This window comes from Xiphias gladius, chromosome 9 (genome assembly GCF_016859285.1).
Source record: "Xiphias gladius isolate SHS-SW01 ecotype Sanya breed wild chromosome 9, ASM1685928v1, whole genome shotgun sequence".
NCBI lineage: Eukaryota > Metazoa > Chordata > Actinopteri > Istiophoriformes > Xiphiidae > Xiphias > Xiphias gladius.
Window position 1 is genome coordinate 6,738,763 of NC_053408.1, and position 19,749 is coordinate 6,758,511.

Consider the following 19,749-nt stretch of genomic DNA (forward strand, 5'->3'; position numbering starts at 1 on the left):
ATTTTATTAGCTTATGACTGATGATGAACAAAACACACAGCACAGTACAGAACACTTTATGAGTGAGGATGGACAGTACAACACATGCATTATGAGAGACAGCATGGCCGACAAGAGTTACAGCCTGTGTGGACAGAAATGTAACAGACGGGAAAAGAGGTCTCAACATGGTCATTTGTCCTCTGCCTGTAGTGTGTGCTCGACATGACTCGTGCCAGGAGGTGTGTGATGTGTTTAAAGGTTCAGTTCACCCAAATCACAAGTCTTTACCTCTCGCAGTGGTTTCGGGAGTCCAGGGGTTTTTTTGCGATATTTGGCACTGAGACATTTGCCAGGTAAGTAAATTTCATTTATTATTTCAAACGTCTCATCAGCAAATAGCTCAAAACCTGGGAAAATACATCGTAAAACCGAAAAGTACGCATAGGGCAGGATATCACAAGAGAGTAGTGGGAAGGATCGAAACGTTTTTTTGTAAGTTGAGTGAACTTAGCCCTTTCAAATGGTCTCATATTAGTTTACTATTTATAATTCTGCTATCTAATTTGCATATTTAACAGTGGCTTTAATACAATGCAACTGAACTAAGATTGCGTTCTCAGTATTGCATATTCCCATTCGAACATCGCTTTAGAATGTGCTTTTTTGAAAAAAACAAAAAAAAAAGAAACAAAAACAAAACAAAAAAACTTGCACTTTCTGTAGCGCTAACAAACAAACCAACAAGACAGGGGGGTTTTCGCAGGGTCGGGACTGGATGATGTAGATGTTGTCTGTGACATTTTAAGGCTGAAATAACCACCAACTCTGAGCCTTTTTTTCCGCTAGACGTCACATTGGAAATAGACCTTTGTGATTTTTTGATGTGGATATATTATGTACTGCATGCTTTTGGATGTTTGAATATCATTAAACTTGCAACAACTTCATTTTTGTCCACTTGTGGGCAGTGGAAACAAACTGTAAACAAAACACGGACATATCTTCCATCACCTTTTAGGTTGATATGCTTAACTTGTTAGCAAACTGTCGCCTATCTACACATCCAGCAGTTATGGAGCAACATTAGCGTTCATTTGGAGTCGTGTTTCTGGCCACCCGATGAATGTAAGTCCAACGTTTACTCTCATTTTAGCTGCTCTGTTTTTGGTCTCCACTAACTAATGAAAGAGATAGCTGACACTTTAACTGCAAAATGCTACATTGTGTTAATCAGCTAGTCACTAACTCTGTCTGTCTGCCCTTTGGTGATGGACAGTTAGTGTTCACTTGTTCTTTGTTTTTTTTCACTGAAAACAGCTACCTGCAGCGAGCATAAAACTATGAGAGCGGGGAGAGTGAACCCAAACAGTAAGGCTGTGGGCTGAAAAACCAAAACAATGAGCTGAAAGACGCTAAAAAGCTCCATAGAACTGGAGAGAACTGCAGTTGGGTTATAACTCTCTGTGAGTTTGTAATTACGAGCAGCTCCTCTCACATTACACTTAGTTATTTGTTCCTTTCTTATTATAAAAATATTGATTATAGCAGCTTTAAAATAAAACTAAACGACATTAAAATGTAGACATTATCATTAACAAATAAACATATAGCTTCTTTTTAAATGACTCAACTAAATTATTAAATAAAATCTCAACTGCTCCCAACCCTGACTGTTAGTATTAAAATCTCCTACGTCACTGAACATCACATGTTTGTGTTCAGTTCTTAGTACGAGGAGGACGAGGGGGCACCTCCTTGCCCTGCTTGCTGAGTTTGCTCATGACCTGTGTGATGTCAACGGGGGCACTGGCAGCCATCTTGGCCCTCTGCTCCTGCTCCTGCTGCCGGAGGATGATCGGGCTGAGACTGGGCCGTCTGTTCTTCGCATTCTGCTCCAACTGGGCATCACTGGGAGACCAGAAGGATTGATCCGTTAAGTGTAAGGAAGAGAGAAGTAGGAGAAGGATGAAAAAGAGAGGAGAACACGGTGGACCAGCAAAGAGAAGAGGAGGGAGGGAAAGGAGAGAGGAAAATTAAGTTTTGGAGAGTGACGGATATGGTAGTTTTGGGAAGCTACAGGGATACTAATATCAGCCAAAGAGAGGAGAACCATAAATTTAAGTTTTCAGACTGTCGTCATTCCTATTTCATACTTTGTGGTGAATCATTGCTTTCTATTCCTCGTTTGTCGTGCCTTTTCTGACTGTGCACTTGTTCTTTATCTGGCTGGTTGAGATAATTGAATTTTGACTTTTTAAAAGTTTTTACTTTTTTTCTAAATTGAAGCAGAGGATAAAAGTTCAACTTCATCTGAAAGAGCTGTTAATTAAATGCAAAAAAGTGAATTGAAAGTTGCCTCTTACGTGAACTTGTGCTCCTCAGGACAGATGGCTTTCTTCAACGTGTCTTTAAAGACTGGAGATTTCATGTACCGCCCATATGAGTCCTGTAAAATATACACAAACACATCATGAAGTGGTGTTTAGTAATATGGAGTATAAGCCTGTGGGAATTTAAACAACGTTATCTTGTGGTCAAACCCACCCACCAGTGTGTTTACTGACCTTCTTCATCAGCATGTAGATGTGAGTTTGGGCTGGGTCCAGGACGTATCTGTGTGGGTGTCTCAGACCGGTAACTGTTACTTCCATTGTCTTTCCATCGATGTTGATCCACCGCGGTGCACCACGTGCCAGGAAAGTCCTGGGATCAAGAGATTTGAAAAAACACATGGGGAACAGTTTAATACGTGTGCAAAACCTGACTCTTAAGCAGCAGTTTCAGCATATTTCTCCTGTTTTCAAATAATGGCAAAAACATCCCCATGGCTGCTTAAAATGTAAAATGACAAAATTTGATCGTATTTTTCTATCATTTAATCACCAATCAATTCTCCAAGTAGGGCTGCAACTAGCAATCGTTTTCATTATCAATTAATGTGCAGCATTTTTTTTCGTTAATTGATTAATTATTTTAGTTAAATTTAATTTAATTTAAAAACCTGTGCCAAAAATATCCATCACAACCTCGGAAATGTCTTGTTAAAATGTCTTGTAACAGTTCAGACCACAAAGATATTCAGTTTACAGGGATGTAAAACAAAGAAAAAGAGCAAATCCTAACATCAGAGAAACTGCAGCCAGAGAAAGTTTGGCCTGTTTTTTCCACGTGCTGATTAGTTTTCTGTCATCAACCAATGGACTAATACATCAATCGACTAATCGTTCCAGCTGTATTTTCAACCTTCATTGGTATGAACATTCATTAGAGAAGACCAATAAAATTCCACACAGACTAGAAATTAAGACAAGACATTACTTGTAGATCTGCTCTGCTTTCTCTCTCATCGTCGCAGCTGTGCCCCACTTCAGATCCTCGCAACTTTCCCAGAATGCCAAGTTCTCCCCTAAAACGGTTCAAAAATAGGATAGAAAATAATAGAAAGCACAGCTACCACGCTATTCTTAGCTCCATCTAGTGGCTGGGAAATTAACACGGCAGGTCCAAAACTGAATCTACAGTGTAGCGTGTTTGCAACAGTGACATTTCTGTCATCAACCATCGTACCGCTGAATTCCTTCTTCAGGAAGAGTCTGAAATCATCTCGTCCTCGAGGGTCTGAGAGCAGCTCTCCGAAGCTGAACGTCCACCTCTCCACACGCATTTTACTTGGTATTTCCACACTACAAACACAAATGACCGCAGAGGAAGAAAGTCATTAAATTGAAAAAATGCACGAGATATTTCCAATTTAGCTGAATTTCGATGAACACAATAGAAAATTATACATGATCCTCAGCTGACGCACTTGGGCATGTTCAAGGTCCAGTATGTGACGTCATCAGTGAGCCAGGGGTTGCTGGGAAGACACTTGGAGAGGAAAGGGTCGTGGCTGTTATAGGTGGCGCAGTATTTCACCAACCTGCAAGAACAGGGGAAAAGAATTTACTGCCTGTAATGTTTGAAAAAAAAAAAACAGAACTTTTTCATCACAGGCAATGATACAGCCAAAGACAAGGACTTATGTCACATTACATAAGTACACTTCGGAGTAAAAGGGGTTATTCCTTTAGAGAGGAAGTAACCAAGTATGTCAGTCACACCACTAAATATTAGCCAAATTGGTAAATTATACACAGGAGTCACCTCGCTGGCATCATAGGATTCCTACTCAATCAAGCGGGGTTAAATTAGTGACCAGAGCAGATTCTCCGTTTGGCTAACTGTTGAAATGTAAAATGCATTACTTTCATCCTGAAATGATGTTTTCTCTTTCTCTGTTTGTTACTGAACAAGGTATCTCGCAATTAGGCTTAACAGATTTTACTGAAACGTCGTGGAAGGTTAGACCACGTGATAAGTGACCTAAGTGATGAGCTTTTTATTTTGAATCCAGGAATTCTTTTAAAGGAGTTCTTCACATAATCACTGTTTTCTCAAGAGCTAGTACACTTTACTGAATGATAAATATCTTGCACGTACGGTATACCGCATGAAATCTGTATTTTGATGTAGATTTGGCTCCAGATGCAAATAAGATTTCTAACCATTCTCAACTAGCAACTGATTTATAGAATTGTATAAACCTATATACTTTATAATATATTTTACAAATTGCTTGTAACTTGCTCGCAGGCTGATAACATGATAATACGTCACTGGACCTACAGATACTGCATCACATTTTCTCATCAAATCTCATCCGTGCATCAGATTTGCCTGTCCTGCGTTTACAGGTCAGTCACTACAGATATAATAAAGATATTGTGTGTTTGCTATTTTGAGACATACACTTTGGTTTGTCACAGATATAGGACAGCTGGAAATACGATGGGCTATCTTACGCGCCAATGGACACAGATGACTTCACTCTGGGCCTCATGATAGACTGCTGGGTAAAGATCATCTACAGGGAGCAGAAGAGAGATGGCAGCTATGAATTGTGAGGAAAATAAGTCTGTCTCTGTGGCTCACTGCTAGTAGTTTACACGACTGTTGGTTTAGAAGAAATACGGTGACAGAAAAATGTTTGGAGTGTCAAAGAAAGAGAGGAGTATAAAATCTGACTTACAATCCTCTCATAGAAGTCAGGTGTTTTTGCCTGGGGAAAAAAACACATATATTAAACGTTGCTTTACAGATATGTGTCATGTCACAGATAAAAAAATATGCAGAGACAAAGTGGGATATTGTGCTGTGTGTACTTGTATGCGCAGTTGTAATGGTTAGGGTTAGGATGTAAGGAATGCATTATGTCAAGTATAAATATTGGGTGGTGTGTGTAAGTGTTCCAGTTTAAAAGTCTGGATACAAAAATAGAGCCATGGACAACACCTGCAGGAGAGGAGAGGAGAGGAGAGGAGAGGAGAGGAGAGAAGAGGAGAGGAGAGGAGAGGAGAGGAGAGGAGAGGAGAGGAGAGGAGAGGAGAGGAGAGAATAGGAAAGGAGAGGAGAGGAGAGAAGAGAAGAGATTAATTTTAGTAAAAGATAGTTTCATGTTTGAAACAGCAGACAGGGAAAGGACAGGGAAGATAAGTAGCCTTTACAGCACCTGGATCCATGCTTTTAAGCCTCTTATACAATATAAGCTGATTGACAGGAATTATGTTTATACAGGACATGCAGACTCACCTGTTACCTCATCTGCATTAGGATCTACTCGTCGATCCAGTCCATAGTCCATGGCACTCACTGTCCCTGGCTGCACGCACACATCAACAATAAAAGAATACACAATGTGTGTTTACCAAAGGACTAATTAATTTAAGCAGATGGCCATTTTATGATGCTAATCATACCCTGCTATTGTGTCACACTTTTCCTGACCATCTGAGACAGCAAGAGGAGAGACACCAGTCACTTGTAAAATGTGATTCTGTGAATTTACTCTTGGATATTACAAATATATCTTCAAGTTATTTTTTTTGTTTCCAGCAGAGGCTTTAAAAAACACATTGACATGAAACCACATTTACAGCATTCTGGTTGAGTCTGTCCCTGGATAATGATATTAGCTGAGACAGGAAGCTTACTTTGATGATACTTTTATGAATAAAAGGATGAGTCATGTGTAACTGTCAAATGGGAAAAATAGTGCAGCTTACATCATGATATTATGTAACCTGAATGAAAACACAATGTTTTCTCTTCTTTCTGTTTCCCAGAGCTACTATATTTATAGATAACGTGCCGATTCAGAAACCCTCTCAATAAAATTTTGTAACAGAGTAAGTTATAGAAAATGTCATTTTCTGATATTGAATCTCAAGAAAAAGTGCAAACATATCCTGCGGAAGAAGAAGTTAAAAGCTTAAAAGCTAGTTCCTTTGATTTATTCATACAAGAAGGTTAAAGGAATAGTTCAACATTGTGAGACACATTCAACACATTCTTGCTGAGACTTAAATCAGAAGATTAATACTATTCTCATGTGCATTTAGTACAGAGATAGAGCCACGAGTCAAATAGCTTAGCTTAGCATGAAGACTGGAAACAGGGGGAAATAGCTAGCCTGGCTGTAAAAAAAAAAATACAACTAACAGCACCTCTGAACTCAGATTTTAACACATTGTATTTTGATTGTTTAAAACATACACACACAACTACTCCTTCAAATATTCATGCAATAATTAAAGTGGTGGTTTTGCTTTATTTGATAGTTCACATCCCGTAATGAAGATCCCAACAGGAGAGAGGGAGGACGACATGTGACCATGACCTGTTTAACCTACTGGGTCCCTAGTTACCCTGTGCTCTCCGTGCATTGTATATGTGCCCTTCGACCTTTAATGTGAGACTATGGAATTTTTGAAAGAATTTAATAATTAAAGTAAGTTAAATTCATATGCAATAAAAAGCATCCTCATTCAATTCCCTCAGGAGTTTTGCTGCTGCAGCCTTACTTGGTCTGGTATGACCATTAGCTTATGGTGGCTAATGTTACAAAACCTTAGATGCTCTTCTATACTTGTGCTTCTGTTACACTATGTTTTAGCATTGACCACGATCCTGTAATTGTTACGTACTGTCTTGAACTCCTGCTGGTCGCAGTTCAGTTGTATAGGCTCACTCTAAATCTCCATTAAAAGTGCCCATCAGGTACAGTGCAAACTACTACATATGGCAGCTTCTTTATATTTTGCCTTCAACCACAGAGACCAACAAGTAAGTAGGCGTACTGCTTGACCACAGGTTTGCTGTGTGTCAATAATCCTGAGATAGTTTGATAAAAATTATTTTTTTCAGGAATATGTACCATAATAACACAATGTGACCCGAGATCATTCATGTCTTAGCCTCAAGATTATGTTATAAAGCAGGACCTGCATTAAGGCCCTTATAATTTCAGTTGATATTTCACAATCCACAATCCACTTGACACACAGGGAACCTGGGTCATTTGGGAAACCAGGAGGCCTGGAAAGAAGCTGCCCACTTTGCCTGGTCAGTAATAAAGCCTCAGCACACAGGGTGAAACCAAGACTCACGATGCTGCTAGCACGAGGTGCAAACCAGTGCACCACATTACCTCCTACAGTATGCAGTGTGAAATATTAATCAGTCATGCCCTTTTCCTCTGACTGGACATGTAATTGTAATGAGGCATCAAGGGTAGAGATAATGAGATACCCTGGGAAGTAGAGAGGAGGAGCGTATTTTATTTTCAGACTTCTCTATCTGCTAGCAATCCACTGTTATCTAAATGAAGCTGCATCCTGTATATGCAGTACAAGTCTGATAACTATCTCTGTGTGTTTGTGTGTGTGTGTGTGTGTGTGTGTGTGTGTGTGTGTGTGTGTGTGTGTGTGTGTGTGTGTGTGTGTGTGTGTGTGTGTGTGTGTGTGTATTCTCACCGGAGGTCTGTGAACCACCCAGTAAGCTCTCTCCTGGCAGTCAAAAACCACACGGTCTGGTTTCTTCCTCTCCTTTGCGGCCCTAAACACACACACAAACACACGAACGCTAACACCTTTGTGATCTTAAAATCGAGTGATGTCTTTGAGTTTCTTTCACACCGACCTGTACTGTTCTTTAGCTTGCATCACTATAAAATCCCATTTATGATTCATCCGCTTGTGCAGACGGTTATACTGCTCCTGACGACATAAAATAATGTGTCAGTAAATGCCAACAAACAAAATGAATTTCTCTTGGGTCTCTCGGACTCGTTCTCACCTGCTCGTGCAGCTCCAGGATTCCTTTCTTCCGTATGTTTCTTTTTGCCAGGTAGATTGCTTCAGCAATGAAACAAAAAAAAGGAGTGTCAACTGAGTTATGATAACAGGACCTGAGAAAAAAAATGTCATCAAGCTCACCATAGTCTGTATCCTCAACAGGCCACTGCTGGGTGGGCCAGAAGTACGGTGTCTGGAAAGGACAAAAGGCAGATTTAACATCACGTCAGAAGTGTTATTGTGAGTTGGATTTATCTGTTACAGGTCAGAACAAGAATTAGATCAGGATCATCAAAACCAGACCAGTTTGAGGTTTCACGTCACAAAATGACTAATCAATAATAGCACACACTCTTCTCCTTCTTTCTGCCTTTTTTTTTTTGTTGCGTTTCAATTTTCTGTTGGCATGTTAGTGCAGTCATAATGAAATTTGCAAAAAATTAAGTTTAAAGGCCGGAAAAACCATAGTTCCTCAGTGAAGCTTCCTTTCATCTGTCGTTTTTGTTGCAAAACATGAGACTCTTTGGATGAATCAATTTGATCAACCAAAATGTAACCCACAACAATTCTGATATTCAATTAATTTAGGCCATTTATAAAGCAAAAACGCCGAAATCATTTTGGCAAATATGATGAATTGCTGATTGATTTTGTTTTGTATCATTGTAAAAATAAATGTCTTGACTCTTGGTCAGAAAAAACAATAAGATAATAAGATTATAACAAGATCGTGATGGTCTGTTTTGACTAATCCACTCAATTAAATACATGAAACATCAGGGTGCATCATCACATCGATGCAAAAATCCTGTAAGTCTAATATTGACATGAATTAGCCCTGCTGCTGCCGCCACTGCCACAATGGCATAATACAACCAGATATTTGATTCCTGTCATCTCAAGTTGTGTACTGTCATATCGCCTCACCCTATTCAAGTCAGTACAATTATAGAGCATATTTAATGCATTGAGAAATGCGATCTACATGTAATGAAATAAAACATAAAGGTCGGTAACATTGTACCCTAATAGCAATTTTATCACGAAAAAATAGTAAAAATGTGAAATGCCCTTTACTGGGACAGTTAGTATTGGAAAACTTCTGAGAAACCTTTGTGAGATGTTGCGATAGTTTCAATCTCCAGCCTTCAAAAGAAGTCAAGACAAGAAATTTTTTAAAGGAAGTTTCTTATATATTTTATCTGAATGAGTCAGTAGTATAACTTGAAAATGATGTCATAATATGTAGAAATGCTATTTAAGCAGGTAAGAAGCTCCCTTGGGTTTAAAATCTGGGCCAAAAAATGTGAAATGCAGTCATTTACCTGGAAGCGATAGAGGGACGCATCTGGTTTGACCACTAAGCGTTTGTGGTCTTGTAGAGGGTAGATGTATCCTAATGCCACCAGCATAGAGCCAAAATTCCTCGCCTCTGAAGACAAAAGACAGAGAGATGAGCAGGAATTTAACAGCTGCTCTGGCATTTCTGGCCAATTCTAATTACTCGCAAGGGGGAAACAATAAGACCTAACACGGTAACGTCATAAAATTGGATTTTTAACAAAAAGAGACTCATGTAAATGCATTGATGGCATCAGCTGCCTCATCTCGCACCTTGTGTGTCCGTTTGAAATCTGTCTGCTATCCATGCAATTATGTCTTCACCTGAGGATAAAAGAAAAGATGTAAATGATAACTCAGGGAGCTCTGACAGTGAACAACAAGAAATAAGCGTTGAGTGTGTTTCGATAGGTAGGTGGGTGTGTGCCTGTAAATGCCAGACCCCTCTCTGATACACCACCACTGACTGTGTCGACAGTGTGTGGGCCTCTACTGCTAATGTGGGGAGACAGACAGAGGGAGGAGGAGAGGAGGAGACCAGGAGGAAGCAGAGGTAGAAAAACAAAGGAAGGAGGAGATGAGAGGAGAGGAGAAGAGACGAGAGGGGAGGAAAACAAAGGAGAGAAGAGGAGAGAGAAGGATAGGAAGTAAAGGAAATGATAGAAAAGGGGAAAGAAAAGAAAAGGAGAGAAGGTGAATGGAATGCAGAGACATTTTGCATGTTTGCTAAGCTTCACTCCTTCGTCTACCTGGATTCAGATGACGTAGAAGTCTAGGTTCCCTCTCTTCTTCTTCTCCTCCTCCTCCACCACCACCGCCTCCTCACTGTGTCTCTATGTTTTTCTCTTGTTTCTGTCTTTTACTAGCTTTTGTTTTTTTTCCCCTCGCCCGCTCTATCATCATCCTCCTCCTTCACCTCCTACTTTTTCCCTGTCTCTGACTCCGAGACCGCTGGGGTTGTCATGGAGATGAAATCTGTAGCTCTCGAGTTTGAGCCCAGAGCTCTGGTTTCCTCCAGTGAGACTATGCAGGGAAAAATCACTCATCCGGCCCCTGAGTAACACCAAGTGTGTACTACTGTACATGTGCATTTTTTCAACATGTGTGTGTGTGCGTGTGCGTGTGTGTGCCCTCTTTACCAGTAATTGCATGTGGTATTGTCGTGATAACCAGTCGCTGGGGCTGTGACTTGATTCCTGTTTTGGGATCCTGCATCTCCAGTAGCACCTTCTCTGCCTACATTGGATTATAAAGGAGTTAGAAGAGGTTACCACAACAACTGACTGTAGTGGTGGTGGGGGGGGGGTTGACAACAGGATGGGAAAATCAGGGCAGCACATACTGTATTTTGTGGATAAAAAAGTAGGTTATATGGATTTTCGTGAATGAAAATCTCCTGGAGAATAATTCACTGTAGAGTATCTAGGACATGATGGTGATCGTGATGATTATCCTCATCTTCAGCAAGCACAACGTCACTGTTAACCTCTTTTCTGGTTAATTAAGATTTGGGGAAAATGGCATCTAACTGCCCGTCATTTACTTGAAAACTCTGAGGCAAACTGTCCCTCCGAGATATTAAACCTCACTATCAAAGCCTGTAATTAATACTTCCTATCAGACAAATGTTGGGTGTTTTAGTTGCCGTGATTAGTGAATTCTCTCAACATGGCTATTCCGCTTTTTCATCCAAAAACAACATTAAAATTCTGAACCTCGGCATTGATTTTAAACATGCTGAGAGGTAAGATGAGAGGTTTGTTACATGCCCTGATCTCGTGGCTTTTGTTTGGCTTGTGTGGGAGGTTTGCGGTGAGTCAGTGCCCTGTACACAGTTTTTTTTAAGCTATCATGTCATCGGATCCCCGCAGCTCAGGTGTGTACCGGAAAGCAAGAAAATTGTGTAACACATTAATTCAGTGTGTGTGAAATCGGGTGCGTGAGAGAGACAGAGTGTATGCAGCTGACTCCCGGGCCTGTTTGAAGTGGCTTTGTGCTTTGAAGTCATCCTGGAGAGGCCATAAGCCCCAGGCTGAGCCAGACCAAAGCGGCCTTTCGTGGACCAAAACCTGAAGTTCTCCTGGTAATGAGTTCTCTGTGAGCATTCCCCTGGAAAGCGGGACATTTCGAGCGCTGCATCTGGAATGGCGAGATTCTGAAAATGTGTTGCTAATGAAGCTCCATTAGCTTTTTTTCCTCAATTATTTCCTACACAATTTCTCTAATGTCAAAAGTGAATGAATCTGAAATGTGAGACGACGAACCGAGCCCCGTTCTGGCTACAGGACCAGGCTGTTGCTTTCCAATACACGGTGCCTGGATTAACTTCTTTCCAGAGGGTGATTGGTGTAGATGGAAGCACCGATACTGATCCAGGCTTAATGCTTATTAAAATGAATGACCTTATCACTGTGAAAAGGTTGCAACAAAACACAGTACAACATTTAGTGCCACAGGCAGATATAGACAATGAACAGGAGCCAGAATGACATGTGATTTGCTGTATTTTGATACCTTATCATTCTCTTGCATGTATATCTGGGTGCTTTTATTCTCACGAAATGTTATTTTTTCACTGGTTCTGATTAATTGTGCTAACCTAAATTCAGATTTGAGTGCATAATTGAAAACACGGCATACTTATTATCTGTTTTTCTTTGCATTTCCTCAAAGCATCCTGTTGTCCGAATAGGACCTTTGAGCTTTTGTGCTTTAAAAAAAGAAAAGATAAAGTCCAACCTAAACAAATCTATACACTAAAAGCATCATGAGAACCCGGTTTCCTCTGAGGACCTGCGGAGAATGAAGATTGTTTTAGGTGCTCGCGCAGTTTATAAGAGCAGATGCCAGCACAGCCATGGTTTATGGAGTTACAACAGACCACTGCAGCCCAAGTATCGTGTCGGGGAATTCATGTCAGTGACCTGTCTATAGGTGCGTCTGCAGGTATCGTCTATAAGCCCTGAGCAGGGCTGCGATCATCCCCACCGGTGTAAAAGGATAACCTACCTTCTTGAGACAAGCCATCCGCGGTCGATACCTCTGTCCATGGTCGCGGAGAGTGTTTCTAATGGTCATGGTGATGCTTTTCACTCTCTCGCATACAGGTCTACGACGCTGCTGCTGCCGCCGCCGCCGCCGCCTGTGAGACCCTGTGTCGTGTGGGGATGCTGGAGGGGCAGTGCGATAATCGATACCGATGCTGCCTTCATGTGCCCTCCACCAGCTCCTCCGTGGAGGGTTGGGAGTTATACACCTGCTGTTACATTCTCATCTTTCGCGTACAAGTGGAAGTTGTGATCAAATTAGCTTTCTACGACTACTCGTGAATCGGCCTAGTCGTAGGAAAATCGAGGCTTTTCCGTCTGCATTTCCAATTTTCATTGATCTCTTGAAGCGCGTTCGAGTACAAACGGCCGTTCTTCCAACGCCATTTGAAGGCAGCACACCTAAGGCGAGAGGAGACTCAACCATTCAGAGCTCGGCTTTTCTCTAACGGTCAAACTCTGCTACGCAGTTACCGAAGCAATCCTGCAGAGGGCGACTTGGTACCAGCAGTCCAGTCAAGTGATCCGATTTATTGCTAAATTTACTGGATTCTCAGATCGCTTCGCCAGTTAAAAACACTACAGAGTGTTTAAATTTAGTTGCACGTCTGAGCGTTTTAGTTGTAAACTGCGTAACTGCGTCGCTGGGGCCGTTAAAAGTTGAAAACTATCTATGCCCACACTTTCAACTCACATGTTCTCATGTAAACCTCGTAAAAGCTAGCTTTAGTTATATTTGTCTAGGCCAAGACATAGCTAACGACAAAAAACAATGGTACGTTTGGTTGGAGTTAAGAAGTTATAAATGGCTTCTTTAAAAAAAAAAAAAAAAAAAAAAGTGTAAAGTGGCTTGAGATTGATGGTAAAGCGTCAGTAGCACTACTTCCTGAGTTTAGGGAAGGGGCTTGGTCCCGTGCCTGCGCCCCGCGAACGCGCATCAAATTAGCATCGATGAAGTTTATGCGAACATGGCGGATTTCCTGCCGACCAGGTCCGTGTTAAAAGTTTGTCTACCTGTATGCCTGCTCAACAGCGGCGAGGTGGAACAGCTCCGAAAGTCCAAGGAGATCGACAGATGTCTCTCCCGGGAGAAACCGTATGTGAAACGGCTGGTGAAGATCCTGCTGCTAGGCGCTGGCGAGAGCGGCAAGTCGACTTTCCTCAAACAAATGCGGATCATCCACGGCCAGGACTTCGACCAGCAAGCCCGAGAGGAGTTCAGAGCCACGATTTACAGCAACGTTATCAAAGGTAACCTCGCTGCGAACGGCAGGTACATTGGGAGGGGGAATAAAGCCGTTACGCCGCGACAGAAAGGCCCCAGAAAGGCGCTGAAAATGGATGGGAAAGTTTCCACATCTGTTCGGCAGCGCTGGGCTGGGTGAGAAGACATATATAAACAGTCTACATCTGCTCTCGGCACACCCATGTGAACCGTGATTCTGCTTCAATCTCCCCTCTTTAAGAGTTCACAGCCGTCTTGTCTTAATATGTTTGAAATGTTCATCACGGCTATGCACAGGCCAGCGGTATCAAATAGCCATAGGCGAGCTCTGTCGCTCAACAACTAACCCAGGGATGAAGCTAATGGAGGGTAAGCCCACCACCGCGTTATGTTGTAATTTGTTCCCGTTCGTCCACACTTGGTGTGTACAGGCAATGCACTAAATAACAGGGACATCGCACAATACGGCGTAATCCAAGGTTAACACAGTGATCCCTCAATTGCCACAGGGTTGTGTCAACACCACTCAGCAGTCCCCACGATATATAAACTGTAGTATAAATCATTATAAGCTTCACAAATGTATTCGTGTGCACCACTTGCAAGGTAAGGTGTTGCTATAACTGTCCAACCCCCTTTACATGTCTATGAGATCAGTTACTAATACAGAAACCATAGGAAAATGTGGGCAGCATAATCATTTCATTTTCTGTTTTCTAGCTTATCAAATATGAGGATTAGATGCTGCTTTTTTTTTTTTGACAGACATGATAGTAAACTGAATATATTTAGATTTGTGACTGTTGGTCAGAAAGAAAAGACGTTTCAAGTAATGGCCACCCTTCACTATATACTGTCATTTTGTTGACAAAACGATAAATCAAATAATCGAAAAAATAATGGGCAGCTTAATCAATTCTAAAAATAATCATTAGTTGTAGCCATATTTAGAAAATATTGGTGAATTGTGACTTTGTGTATTGGATTTATGTTTATCTTGTAGCTGCGATACCTTAAAATCATAATTTTTACATCCTGCTACAATCACTCTTGTCATACAGAACAGGTTTGTAGGACATCGGTGTTGTCTTATTTTTTGTTGGCGTGCCCTTCTAGTCTCTCTTCCACCTTAGGGTTCATTCGTATCGGGCCTGCTAGATTTTAAGATGCCACCAGTGGGCCTCTCTGAAAGTGATGCCTTCACTTCTCCTCCAGGTGTACGTGTATTGGTGGATGCGCGGGAGAAGCTGCACATCCCCTGGGGCGACCCCGACAACCAGCAGTATGGGGCCAGCCTGATGGCGTTCGACACCCGGTCGGCTATGATGGCCAGGGGGCAGCTGGAGACGTCCATCTTCTTGCAGTACCTGCCCGCCATCAAAGCTCTGTGGACAGATTCGGGTATACAGAATGCCTACGATCGTCGCAGGGAGTTTCAGCTGGTAAGTGGATGTATATATAGAGACACAGACACACACACACAGACACACACACACTAAAACACACATTGAAAGAACATTACTGAAACATAATGGAGGCCCAGTTTTTGATCGACACTGATAACAACTTTTCTTTATGTGGCTCAATCCGGTAAAAGTTTTCTGTTGTTTCAAGTTGGGCGTTGGGAGTCAGAGATTTGAAGGGCAGGGAAAATAACAGTTTAAATAGAAAATGAAACTGATTTTCTTCTTAATTCATCGTCCCTTTCCTCTACCTTCGCATCTCTCACTCTGATTATCGTGTCTCTGGCGCTCTGATGTTGAGCAGTCAGACATGTGATTGAGTCAGCTTCCTGTTTACACCTCTCACCAGTCCTTGGTTGTCAGCATGCACGTTTTAACACACTGACATTTGCCCAAGAATAACACCACAGCTGTGTTCGGGAGCACATTCACATGTCCTTACTGTTACCTTTCCGTGCTCTTATTTTGCCTGGTATTACTTTCACAACCTGCTGCGGTTTTAAAAGATTCCTAATTATGCTGCGTAGTATTTGTTCATTGTATGTGAGCTGTCAGGTCACGTCATAAACTTTGTACATTGTCCAGCTGTTGAGGAGACCCCACTGAGGAGAAAATAGGCGACACACCTCTCCAAGTCGCTCTCCAGGTCGCTCTCCAGGTCGCTCTCCAAGTCGTAATGAGGCAAAAGCAGAAAATTAAAATTTTTCTGTCAGTTGCATAAGGCTGAACTGCTCTCAATGGTGTTTTGTTAGCCTCTCACACACACTCGGCCTGTTGGTGTGAGCTGGTTGTGCAGACAGAAAGGGGAATAGAGTGATCAGAGCAGGAATGTTGATCTGTAGTTAAACAGCTTTATGCTTACAAACAGAGTCCTGGCTCTCCCACTCTGTTATTTGCACACAAACACTAAGAGTGTCACACACCTCAAGTTACACAAGTAAAAGGACACATACACACACACACACATACATTCTGTGGGCATGTGGGGATGCAACTAACAATTATGTTATTGTTGATCATTCATTTAGCAGCAAAACAATTAGTTTGGTTTTATTCTTTATATAAAACAACCTACTCATAACAGACAAAATATAAACCAGAAAACCAATAAACACACAAGACACATTTTCAGTCCGACATTAAACATGGGCATGCAGAACCACAATATACAACTTGAAATCTATCTAGCTATACCCAACAAACAGAGGGTAATACATAAAAGTGAATTTAAAAATTTAAAATAGCTGGTTAGTTGTTGGGCAGAAAATCAATAGACAACAATGCCATTTATTACGAAAAAATGTTTGCTGGTTTCAGTCTCTCTAATGTGAATTTGTGCTTTTTTTCTGTTTTATATCATTATAAATTAAATATCTTCGAGTTTGGCGCTGTTGATAAGAAAAAACAAGCAAGTTAAAGGAGTTACCTTGGGCTCTGGAAAGTTATGTGAAATTTTTATGGATATTTAGATATTATATCGACTAAACGGTTGATCAGAAAAAAGTTGCAGCCTTTATTCTCACATTTACACGTTTGCATGTTACGTTTTTTTTACGTTTTTTTAATCTCATTCCTTGTGTGCATAACACAGCGACAGGACTACAAATAGATACAGATTACTGCACAACTGAAAGGAATAGGTGATAGACAGAAAATGAATCAGCAGCTATTTTGGTAATCATGAATTTTATTAAGCAAAAATGCCAAACATTTCATGGTTTCAGCCTCTCAAATGTGAAGATTTGCTGGTTTTACTTTGTCTTAAATTGTAGTTAGTTTAATATTTTGGGGGTTTGAATTGTTGGTCAGATAAAACCAGTTTATCATTTATAGGTGTCGTTTTGGGCTCTGTGATGGGCTTTTCTGACTTTTTACAGACCAAACGAATAAGCAATCAATCAAAAAAACAACCAGCAGATTAATACAAATTGAAAATAATCATTATTTGCAGTCCTAGTGTATAAAACATTGTTATTAAGCCTAAATGTGAAATAAATGTAAAACCTCAGGTCATTATCACAGCTTAAGAGTGGTTCTGTTGGGAGGTGTTTAAATTTTTCCTGCTCTTGTTAGTGACAAGTAATTTGTTTCTCTGCCAGAAGATACAACCCATTGTGTTTTGACAATGCTCTTAAAGTATTTGCATCACAAATCACACGTGACTTCAGGCTTGCATGTATTTGTCATTAAAAACACATGTACACACTGAAACCACACATGGATTCTCTTGCTTTGTGTAGTACAAAGATCACAGTGTTGGGTTTTTTAAAATCAATCATAAACATTTTCTCTCCCAACTCACCTGATTTTGATTTTTTTTTTTTTTTTAAATTTTTTTTTTTTTTGGATCTGACTTTATTTTAAGTGGTTACTGTAAAAATGTCAAACTGACTTTGTTATTTAATGTTATGTTTCACTTTTGCTTTTACAGCACATTCATATAAACTGTAGGCACTGTCACGCTTTAGAATGCACAGAAAGAGCTCAGAGAGATTGCTCTTCTAGTTTCACTTCTCCTTTTTTTTTTATCTCAGTGATTTTTGTTGATTTTGAAAACCACCAGTCCCCACAGATTTGAGCTTCTTTACTCAGGTGAAGCCAGAGCTACGGCCAGAATCAAAATTAGCTTCACAGAAACGTAACTTTTTCTTTCTGTAGGCTTTACTGTAGCACTACACTATTCTGCTCCTCCCTCGTGTAATCTTAGCCTTGCAGTCACATCCCATGTGCGTGCATACACACAGACACACACACACATACACACACACAGGTTTTTCAGGTCAGGTTGGTTTTTTAAAAGATCAAAAGGTAAGTACAGAAGCCTACATTGGGGGAAATGGCTGGTACATGGCACTAGCACACAGAAATACGACCTAAACAATCACTAAGACTTACAAGATTTGAATCTTTTATCAGGGGTGTCGGTTTACTGTCTCATTAATGCAAAATACATGCAAAACAGTCCCCTGGAAAGGCGTGGTGGCACTTTGACTCACAGGAAATATGACAGGGAAAATGTCTTTCGCTTTTTGCAGTCAGTTTTTGGTTTATGTTGAGTACAAGACACACACACACACACACACACACACACACACACACACACACATATAAAGGAATGCATCTCAGTCTTGGCAGCCTCATGTCTGGGCTTGCACTAATTGCGCATGAAGAGCATCAGAACGGCCTAGAAAAAACACCCCCTACACACACACACACGCACATACAGACCTAACCACATTTCTGTATAGCTCAAAGCAATGCTCTCAAAACGTGTCTACTGCAATGCCAAATACTTTACATCCTGCTTCAATTCCTCAGAGCAGACTCGGGTTTTGGCGGGACACACATTTTTAAAAGAGAAAACAAACAGATTACCTGTGTGTGTGTGTGTGGCAGCTAAAGAGAGATTTTGTCCTGCCATAGCTCCGTGCCCCTACGACAGCAACAAATGTGTTCTAATGAATGCAATAACAGCAGTTAGTAAATGTGTATTGCACGTCGATTTTGCTGTTTATGATTTAAAATGGCTGAATCTAATAAATGGCGAAGAATTAACAGAAATTCCTCTTCTGTCCTGTCGCAGGGTGAGTCAGTGAAGTATTTCTTGGATAATCTGGATAAGCTTGGCGCTCTGGTAAGTTGTTTCTGCCTACACTGATTGTTATAATCAAAGGTGTCCATGTTATAGTTAATATTGCAACATCTAGACAATCGAAGGTTAGCTGACAAACAGCTAAGATGGTTGCTCACCAGGGAAAAAGATGACATTTTGGCAGAGAAGCTCCTATTATCTGCCCACTTCGCCCTGAGAAAACTTGTCATTGCATTATCTCAGTCTGGTTGGTTTGGGAGGTTTGGCAAAGTACTAATAGATTTTCCAGATTTTTATGTACTGCTGGGAAGTACTGAAAAAAATGTTTCCATCACATTTTCATACTTTGGTTGGTATTATTGTGAAAAATGTATTTAATTGCATTCCATGTGGTATTAAAAAGATCTTAAAAGTCTTAAATTTAACTCGGTGAACGCTGCAGAAACCCTCCATACACATTAGCTGAATTCATTTTACAAAATCAAATGTTTTTTTTGTGATGTTCCTCAAATTACTGCCCAATATCCATCTTCCTTTAAAGAATCTTTTTATCGTCGATATATTTTTTTTTTTTTCTCCCCCAACATATACATGTGCCATTTTCATATTTCTTTAAAAAGCGTACAAACAGCAGAATGTTTCCTTCACATTATCCCTATTTGTCTCTCCTGTTACATGCACCCAAATTATTTAAAAAAAAAAGAATAACAACATCGGCATATACAAAATGTAAAAGTTAAAATATTATATTAAATTATACTAAAAAATAAATAAACAGAGCTGACATTTCTCCTCTTATTCCATGACATTTCCATTCAAGCATGGCCCAGTTCTTCATTCATGAGAAGATTCACAACATCACTGTATCTTAAAGATTAAATGGTTTCAGTTTACCTTTCAGTGTGTGGAAAGTCTTTTCAGTCTA

General features: G+C 40.5%; 2 protein-coding genes across 3 annotated transcripts in view; one reads left to right on the top strand and one right to left on the bottom strand.

The window, feature by feature from the left end:
* Positions 1–13,446, bottom strand: LOC120794243 (regulator of G-protein signaling 9-like). The gene is made up of 17 exons (XM_040135114.1): positions 12,507–13,446; positions 10,637–10,733; positions 9,771–9,821; positions 9,482–9,588; positions 8,298–8,349; positions 8,158–8,216; positions 8,002–8,078; positions 7,836–7,917; positions 5,621–5,683; positions 5,054–5,083; positions 4,827–4,888; positions 3,791–3,904; positions 3,550–3,665; positions 3,301–3,388; positions 2,547–2,685; positions 2,346–2,428; positions 1–1,890 (listed from the first exon to the last, which is right to left on the bottom strand). Exons 1-17 carry the CDS (start codon positions 12,573–12,575, stop codon positions 1,701–1,703), a joined length of 1,479 nt encoding a protein of 492 aa, XP_039991048.1. The 5' UTR covers positions 12,576–13,446; the 3' UTR covers positions 1–1,700.
* The window catches only part of LOC120794244 (guanine nucleotide-binding protein subunit alpha-13-like), an 11,801-nt gene continuing 5,459 nt past the window's right edge, over positions 13,408–19,749 (top strand). For both annotated transcript variants that reach the window (XR_005708109.1, XM_040135115.1), the window contains exons 1-3: positions 13,408–13,795; positions 14,985–15,211; positions 18,816–18,866. Coding sequence is in view for 1 of the 2 variants with exons in the window: in XM_040135115.1 (XP_039991049.1) it covers positions 13,513–13,795; positions 14,985–15,211; positions 18,816–18,866 (561 nt within the window). In the remaining variant the exon portion in view is untranslated. The remainder of the gene's footprint in view (positions 13,796–14,984; positions 15,212–18,815; positions 18,867–19,749) is intronic.